General features: G+C 46.5%; 1 protein-coding gene and 1 pseudogene across 1 annotated transcript in view; both read right to left on the bottom strand.

The window, feature by feature from the left end:
* LOC129677824 (glyceraldehyde-3-phosphate dehydrogenase-like) overlaps nt 1-2,288 on the bottom strand; it is a 60,883-nt pseudogene extending 58,595 nt beyond the window's left edge.
* A 2,662-nt stretch (nt 2,289-4,950) lies between these two features.
* Nucleotides 4,951-9,168, bottom strand: part of Efnb2 (ephrin B2) — a 42,281-nt gene continuing 38,063 nt past the window's right edge. Inside the window, exon 5 of the mRNA XM_055608479.1 lies at nt 4,951-8,472. Coding sequence (XP_055464454.1) covers nt 8,084-8,472 — 389 coding nt within the window. The 3' untranslated portion in view covers nt 4,951-8,083. The remainder of the gene's footprint in view (nt 8,473-9,168) is intronic.

The raw sequence follows: 9,168 nt of genomic DNA, 5'->3' as shown, positions 1-9,168 counted from the left end.
ACCATCCCCACCACAACCGCCACCACCATCCCCACCATCCCCACCACAACCGCCACCACCATCACCACCATCCTCACCACCATCCCCACCACCGTCACCACCATCACCCCCACCGTCACCACCACCAATCATCATCACCATCATCACCACCATATCTGAATTGCTGGTGGTGTCACTTAAACAATTCGATAGTCATCTTTCAAATATTTGTTTTTCTAGAATCTGTTCTTAGAGCTAAAGTGAGTCTGTAAAACTTTGCAGTGAAAAGTCAAGTGACTTATCCACTCTCTCTGGGTCTTTGAGGAGGTAGGTGAGTCAAGGCCAAAGTATGTTTCTGTCTATTGCTTTCCCAGAAGATCCTCCAGGGAACAGCGGTCACTCCCATTCGATAATGATCGGGGCTAGAGCAATTATGAGCGTGTTCACCGTGTTTTACACAGGCTCTTAATGTCTCCCTCTCTTTCAGCAAGTCCTATGGGGAGACCCTGAAGTACGGTGCAAGAGATGGATAAATCAAAGCATCAGGGAGGTGTGTCATACAGAGTTGGGTGTACCTTCCTCCTTGGAGGTGGTGGTCAGGCCTTCTCCCCAAACAGGAAACAGTCTATACAAAGTCACCATATATTCACTGCATAAATTCACTGTATAATAACTATAATAAGCATCCTGAGCCCCTGGAAAATGGCTTGTCCTTGTCTTTTCCTCACACTGAGCAGTCTGTGTATGACTGAAGGTGTAATGAACACAGCCATTATTTTATCTGTACTGTTTCTATTTTAGGAGTTGGTAGGTAATCCTGGTCTCTCCAGCTCTGCCTACCAGGTGGGAGGTATCACAGGGAGGGGCTTAGTAGGAGGTGCCTAGTCACCTGGCTGCAAAGACACATCCCAGGTCTGTCTGCCTGTCTGTCTATCATCCCTCAATATATCTAAGCATCCGTCCATCTATTCATTTATTTATTCTCTCTCTTTCTCACTCTTTTGAGCTTGGTACTATCGGTAGCAGACAGAACACTCTGTAGCTCTTTCCTCAGAACCAAGAAAACCCCAAGTGTAGCCAAGAAACACTCTTCCACATTCAGATCCACATTTATCATAGGCTGGAAATCAACTGCAAACTTTCTTATTTGCCCTTTAAGGCCAGAGGCAGGCTCTTAAGGCATACTCCTAAGACGTTTGAAAGAACAGAACAGCTGGACTAAATTAGGCATACTAACAGTCAGTTGGCATACATGTAATGAAAGATTTAAAAGGAAGGAAATCCAGCCACAGACAGAGAAGGAAGGGATGGATGGCAAGGAGAGCACTAATAGACAAATTCATTTTTTAAAGGATGCTGAAGGAATGTAAACACAGTGGTTACCAGCCTTCTCATTTCCTTTCTTACCAGCATCTCAGATGCCTGATTGTTATTCATGGAAGTTTCTGAACTGCTGACTGAACTATGAATTGCCTAAGAGGAGGATGCCTGTCTTCATGTTGCATAGCCAGTATTCTGCACACTGCTGAGCATATAATAAGGGATAATGAATGCATGTTGTGTAAGTGAACAGATTGGTATGAGAGAGAGAGGGGGGGGAGCGATCACCATGCACAGGCTCCTAGACTTGGAGATAAGCAAAGGTCCACCACGTGGGTGGGTTAATTTGCAGCGTCCTGGGACAGCTGACAGGTATTCATCTGAGGATGAGCCAAGTGCTCTCCGCTAACCTGTTTCTACCTGTGCGCTAAAAGCGCTGCTTTGTTTTTATTGTTTCATCAACTACCCCTCGAGTTAGGGTGTACCCTAGACAGTCTCAGTGTGGGCACGAAAAAGCACATGACAGAGGCAGTCAGCCTCAGTGTAAGAGCAGCCATAGCCCGGGTCACATGACAGGGCTTCAGACATGACTGGGGTCCAGCCTCGGAAAGTTTTCCCTCTCCAGTGTCAAGCCAGGCTTCCTCGAAGGATTATGTAAATCAGAGAAATGTGAGGTAATGGTCAGGCATCTCACATCGTTGTAAAGCATTACTATTATTATGATGTGTGTGTGTGCTCACGCTTGCACTGCATGTGTGTGTGGAGGTCAGGAGAAACCTGTAGGAGTGAGTTCTCTCCTCCCACCTTGTGGGTTCTGGGGATCAAATTCAGGCCCTCAGTCTTGGCAAGTGCGCTGTTCCCCGCTGAGCCGTCTCACAGATTAACAGCTGAACACCTAAAAGAGCAAACAACTTACCTGGGGACCCAGACAGGGCAGACCCATGGAAGAGCTGGAAGTCCTTCCCTCCATCCTTCTTTGTCCACTCCATGGACCCTAGAGTTACACAGTAATTCCAGCTCCTTAACTTCCTTTAATGGTGTTGCCTGGTAAAGCCACTGTGTAGAAATGACAGGCCTGAAGAGAATTTTGTAGAGTTTAAAGATCCCAGTTGGTTCGAAGCAATTTTCTTTGAAGACATCTATCTCCTTGACTATTCTGGGACTTAGAAAAACAAAGCAAAACAAAAACAGAGCTCTCATGCCTCTAACAATAAACACACACATATATCCAGACCTTCTAATCTCTTTATTAAGAGTGAGTGGTGCTTAGGCAGCCAATAACAGCTCTGGCATTGACTAAATTGTCAGTGATACTGTTCTCTGTCGCAGACTGCAAACCGGAAGTACAAATCACAGAGCAGGTAAAGGGTGTATTTTGGATACCATCATGAGAAGAAACAGAGTTAATTAAGCTCAGGTCTACGAGGGGGAGATGGATCATGGTAGAAGTGAACCTACCACACCCTGAGGCTCACAAAGCACCCTTCACCAAACAAGTGTGTTGAAGAAGGTCCCAAGGCATGGAGATGCAGCTTAGAGGCAGAGCATTTCCACACATTAAGTTTTGTGCTGATGGGGCAAGCTTTGTCTCTTGTGAGCCACCTGAATACCTTTTTGATAACTCAACCAAGAAGTCAGGCAGTTGTCCATTTTTTTTTCACATGGCTGAAGTGACCACTCTGAATTTTATTACTGTTATTATTATTATGAATTATTATTTTTTTCTGTTGCTAACTCTTTCAGCTGGCTCTGGAATCTGACAGAGCTGACCAGCATTTTCTCAAGAACCTTTGTCCTTTTCATTGAAAACCTCACCAGTGTTTGAATGAGAATCTCAGGTTTAAAAAAAAAAGAGAGAAAGAAAGAGTTGATAATGGTGATAGCTACTCTGAGAGCAGCCGCAGGCTGGGAGGTAGCTGGGGTTTTCAGACAGGGCAAAGAACACTGGCCTATACCATTCTGTAGGAGGCTCCTCAGAGCACAGCCTTCTCTCCAGCATAAAAGAGAAGCTCGCAGACTCCTCTCTTCACTGACCTGGCTAACTCAATGTGAAAAAAAGACAATAAATTGTCACTCGATTCAACTGTTTAGAAGCGAAGACTGAACACATTATAAAATTTATTTCTGTTTTAAAAATTTGAAAATAATCTGAGATATTCCCTTCTCAGTGTCAAGAATGAAACGGGCATGAAGTTCATCACATTCTTAAAGTTGCTTTCTTCAATCATTCTCACATTTGTTTTAGTTATTCTAGGAGTTTTGACTTGAATGATTGTTATGTTACAACTTATTAATATATATCTTCTCTTCAATAGTCATTAAAATAACTAGAATTAAAAAAGGAGGGGGGAGCAACAACATTGTGGAGACTCCACATGGGCAGAGAGAGCGAAGTTGGAGAAGTGCTGTCATGAAACTTGCAACTAAGGAGCGGCAGGAGGAATTGACTAAGACCATGTGCCCCCGGGGGCTTTCTGCTGGTCTGTAACCCAGAACGTTTATTCACCTTGCATTCACTGCTGCCAGGACTGGCCAGCCTGAAGGTTCACTAGTTCCACACTGGGTTTTCTTTGCTACCTCTTTAGGGGCTTTCACAACCTGGGGCTTTTCCCCTGCTGTGGCTGTGATCTGGAGCACAGCAGTCAGGTCTGGGAAATCCTCTGGCTTCTTGACTGGCCTCAGGGAAACTTTCCTTTTCTTTTCTTATTCCTCACCAAATTATGCCATTTCGTTGGGCCAAGGATTAACTGAAGTGAGCTGGATATCAACTGATTTTAGCAATGGTGCTGGCCCCTGTGGGTTGGACTCCTGCTGCTTAAAAAGTTTTCACGGAGTGCAAAGCTTAAGATCCCAAAGCCCACGATAAGCCTGGGAAATACTCAGGTAGGTGGGGGAGCATGTTAGGAATGTGTCATGTGTGCTTGTAAGTGTAGCTGTGTGTGTTTACTGTGTAGATGGCCATGTAGCCAGAGGCTGGCCCCAGCTGCCTTCACCACTCACCACCTTTAGTTTTTGAAACAGGGTCTCTCACTGGACCTGAGGATCATTTATCTCATTAAACTGATTGCACAGTCTTTCCCCAGGTTGTTACAGGCCAACACAATCTGTTTTTACGTGGGTACCAAGGTACAGGGCATCAGATCTCAGGTTTGTATGGCAGGGACATTCCTGGCGGGACATCTCTCCAGACTCACATTTTTAATCTCATTGCTGGCCTCTGGCTTGCCTTAATCCACTTTTACAACACATGTTTTCCTCGAGGTAAAATTTCATGAAGAACATTAGACTTCCACAGTTATCTTGGGGTTATCCTGCCAAAGTGGTTGGCTGACATAAAAACGTAATCCATTTGCAATTAAGTCAGAGAAAACATTACCTCTGTTTCCCAGGGTTCACTGTGTGGCTGGCCCGTCCCACTGTGCAACACATGTGCAACCAGAGGCCTTTCCTGCATGGGATGCCGGGGCTCTAATCAAGCTTTACTTGCAATGCAAGCATGACTTGTCTTGAGAAACAGGCATAAAAGGATCCAGGAGCAGAAATCTCTGCATAATTTTGAGTTTGGAAATAATAAAAGTGAGGAAATCAAAATACAGAACAGAAAATGAAAGGAAAGAAAAGAAAAAAAAATAAAAAGGAAAGGAAAATACGTTGAAGGCGCTTTTTCCATAGGAAAAAAATATTTTATTTTATTTTTTTAAAGAACAAATTCAGTTTGAAACAGACGTGGAATGTGAGTGCTCGGATCTCATTTTCTGGGGCTTAACTGTCATGTGGAACTGAAGCAGATTAAAAACCTATGACAGGCTATTAAAATAAAACAAAGAAAAATATTTATAACTCAAGCATAATACTGTGTTACTTACAAACTGGACAATGAAATTAAATAAATATTCATGGTACATAATTACGGCACAAATATGCAGCAATTTGGCAACCTTTTATACCATTTTTTCCTCATTACAGTGCAAAGGGGGACGACACTGCCATTAAACAGGCTGTAGCTAAATACATTGCAAAATTCAGATTTTATACAAAACATCTTGCTTAGACTTTATAAAAAACCAACATTGCTCTATGTACACAATCTGGGTAAGAAAAGCCATTTCTGTCTTGTTTTTCATGTGTATTTTTATTAAAAAGGTGAATAAGGCTACTGTAACACCCCGAATCCATAGACAGTAAGATCTGAACCTATTTACAGAATCTTCACTTCAACATGATGGTGTAAGCTCCGAAGTCAGGTGACTAGGGACGATAATACAAGCAAGGCATTTACAGTAACTTTCCAAAGCTGAACCAACTCCAAATAAGGGGACAGTTGGTAGATTGTCATTTTCTGCACCAGACACCAAACAGACGCACAGGACACTTCTCCATTGGTTGCAGGTAACTCTTCATCAATTCATCTGATTTTTCACAGTTTAGCATAGAACCAAAATGGAGCCAACTGATGACACAGACATTTGATTTCATTAAAATCAGATGGTTTCCCAGTCTCCCCTCCTCGTCCCTCTCCCCTTCCTAGAGTTAACTTTTGATGGCTTACAAGAAAATCTTGTATGAAAGCGCAGGAGAGGTTGGGGTGATGGAGAGAATTACATATGTACTGTGGCTGATCGCCATGGCAACCCTCCACAGAAATATGATATAGATATATATAATATATATTGGAGATATATATTATACATATATGTACACACATGTACCACACACCCACTCACACATACACACATGTTGAACCAACATCATTTTCAGGTTTGGGGAGTAGGGAATAATTTCTGTGACAACTCAGTTTTGCAGGAACTCACTGGAGGTCTGAGAACCTTCAAATGATGTCGTTACAATTTTTTCCTCCTAATTCAGAAAGCAAAATGTTACCATAGTAACAGGACTCTGTTAAGGATGTCTATTTTGCATAGCACATTAAAAAAAATAGTAGGCTTCCTGCTTCCTGTTTATTCTTCTGGAAGGGCAGAGATGGGGCAGGAGAGGAGGAGGGACCTACAGCCTGACTTTCAGCTGTAACCCCTCAGTGTGGCCTGCGGGAGTCTAGAGAACACTTCAGCCCATAAGGCAAGGGAACACCCAACACAGAAAATAACTGCCAGCACATCTTGTCACTGTCTAACTGGCACAGTCACACTGATTTCCCGGTGTTTGGGGGCTGGCATTCCTAGTCTAAGCTCTGTGTGATGGCCGTGGGACCTTGTTATTTTCACCATTTGCTCTCATTCCTGATGCTGTCCTCATTATTGGGACATCTGGGACGTAGCTAGCCAATCTTTTACTTTTGAAAGCACTGAGCGCTGGGATCACATTAATAGCCACAACAAATGAATTCCACATCTTCTGGTGTGTATTGTGTGTAATCTTAAAATATATATTAGTAAAAATCTTTCATTTTATATCCCTTGTGTTCTATACACCTATTATAAATATGTCCTATCTTCCTCCTTCCCTTGGACATCATAACTTACTTCCATCTTAAGGACTCTAAAAGGTGGGCCACATGTGCTTTGCTTTGACATGGAGCCGGGCGACAGCCTCGATGCCCGGACAGCGCGGCCATAAACCAAAACCAAAGTGTAAGGCTCAATCGGGGAGGGGGAGGGGCACTTACGGGGACTGGGGTTCTGACCTACCTTTCCTAATGAGAATTCTCCAATAACCTCAGTGGTGATGGACTTACAGCCTGCTTGACCTTTGGCTTGTCAACTTCTAGGTCAGCTTTGGCTCTCTGCTATTCTCCTAAATGTTTTCCCTGTGTTTAATAAAACGTGGTAATATAGCAGCTGAGTCTGCTTAAAACATCTCCCAAAGCAGACGGGCTCTCCCGCAGCTCTAGGGCTGCGCTTTTTATTGCCAGTACCTCAACAGTCCCGCCCCGGTACCCGCCAGAGGCCTGTCCTCTCCTCTGTGCTCTAGCTGGTCCTTTCACAACAATGGCCCCTTTGTTCCCCAGGCAGGATCGGGGCTTGGATTCCCTGCTGCATAGCTGTGTGGTAGTGAGGGTTCCCCACACTCACCAGTCGGTCTCCCCAGTCTCCCGCCTGCCCCTCTCCTCTCAGAAAACACAAAGCACTATCATCTACTGTTCCCGGCTTGCTTCCCCACTGTATCCAGGGGCAGCAGCCTAGACCCGGTGGCAGCCGGCACCTCCTCGCTCCTCCATACCTCCCAAACTGCCCGGCTGCCCCAGCCTCCTGGCAAGCAGGGTTCTGTACCTAATACCCATCTAATTTGATCTTGGTGTAAAGGGTGGAGCTGGGGCTCTGCGGCGAGCGTCCCTTAACTAAGTGGTGCGCTGTGGAGTGAGGCTCTGGGGAGGTGCTGCCGAGCCCTGGCAACAGGAGGGGTGAGTGAGCACTAAACACTAGAGATCTTTGAAAACCTTACTGAGCCCGAGGTCCGAGTGACAAGTCCAGTGCGCACGGCAGGAAGCATGGAGACAGAGGCCGGCCTGGCACGCAGCCTTCTCCTCAGATGCTGCTGCCCGTCCGTAGCCTACAGTGTCCTCCCTGGGCTCTGCAGGGGCCTGAGTGGCTGGGTGCATGGCTTGGAGGTCCGCGTGGGAACGCGGCAGTCCAAGTGGGGATCTCCTAGCAGTCTTCCAGCTTCCGGGGAGGGTCTGTGGTCCCCAAGGTCGAAAAGCTACAGACTACAAAACTGTCCAGCCCCAGGCTCTTCCAGGAGGCGTCCCGCCCCCGCAGCCAGGCTCAGGCAGTCCCTGCGCGCCCTACAACAAGGCGCGAGTTCCCTTGGGAGGCGCAGGTCTCAGGCCTCAGACCTTGTAGTAAATGTTGGCAGGACTCTGTGGGGGCATCTCCTGCACGATGTAAACCGGGTGCCCGTAGTCCCCGCTGACCTTCTCGTAGTGCGGGCAGAAGACGCTGTCTGCAGTCCTTAGCGGTATGATAACGTCACTGGGCTCCGAGCCATTGTTGTTGCCACCTCGCTTGGGCGTGGCCAGCGTGCTGAGCGACAGCGTGGCCGTGTGCTGTGGCGAGTGTTTCCGGTGCCTCCTGCGGTACTTGAGCAGCAGCACCACCAAAGTGATGATGATGACGATGAAGATGATGCACCCTGATGCGATCCCTGCGAATAAGGCCACTTCGGAACCCAGGAGATTGTTCCCGGAATGCCCCGCGCTGTTGCCGTCGGTGCTGGAACCTGTGCAGGAGCAGTGAGAGCCAGTTACTGGGGTTCTGGAGTTACCCTGTTGCTTGCAGGGCCCTCAAAGTGCAATGACTAAGCATGGCCGCGCTCAGTCCACCTGGTGAACTGGACAGAGCTCACCAGACTAGATAAAAGAGCCTCAAGGTCCAACACTCACACACCATTCCCAAACGCTTCCGTCTGTGTCACCTGCCGCAGAATGGTGAGATGGCCAGCCCCGGGCCTCCCTGGCCTCCCTCTGTACTTGCAGCTGCAGGAAGAAAGGCACCTGCCACTCCAGTAGCCTTGTCCTGGCCTGCTCTTCCCTCACTCAGAAACCGTGTGTCATGTGCGTCTTAAACGCCTGCCTTCCGCAGAGAGCCCTGCCTACCAGCAGAGATGTGCCAGAGAGGAAGGAGTGATGGGGCCTGGGAAAGGGTTCAACTCCTAACTCGGTTGTATTATTTGATTTACACTTAAAATATATTTGGAAGGCAGCAGACGCTCTGGCTCTGAACAGACTGCTAACCCAAATGTTAGCACTAAAGAATTGCCTGGCACCATTACCCTATCCATTTATCAATTTGTCACAAGAATTTGACACATCTTGTCATTGAAAGAGGGGGGGAAAAAGCTTCCTTTCTTGACTCTTGGAAAGAGACAGAATATTACCATAGATCCAAATTCTCAACACCGCCAAACTAGCACAAG

This window comes from Psammomys obesus, unplaced genomic scaffold (assembly GCF_907164565.1).
Source record: "Psammomys obesus unplaced genomic scaffold, mPsaObe1.curated_primary_1811, whole genome shotgun sequence".
NCBI lineage: Eukaryota > Metazoa > Chordata > Mammalia > Rodentia > Muridae > Psammomys > Psammomys obesus.
This window is presented reverse-complemented; position numbering and strand designations above follow the sequence as displayed.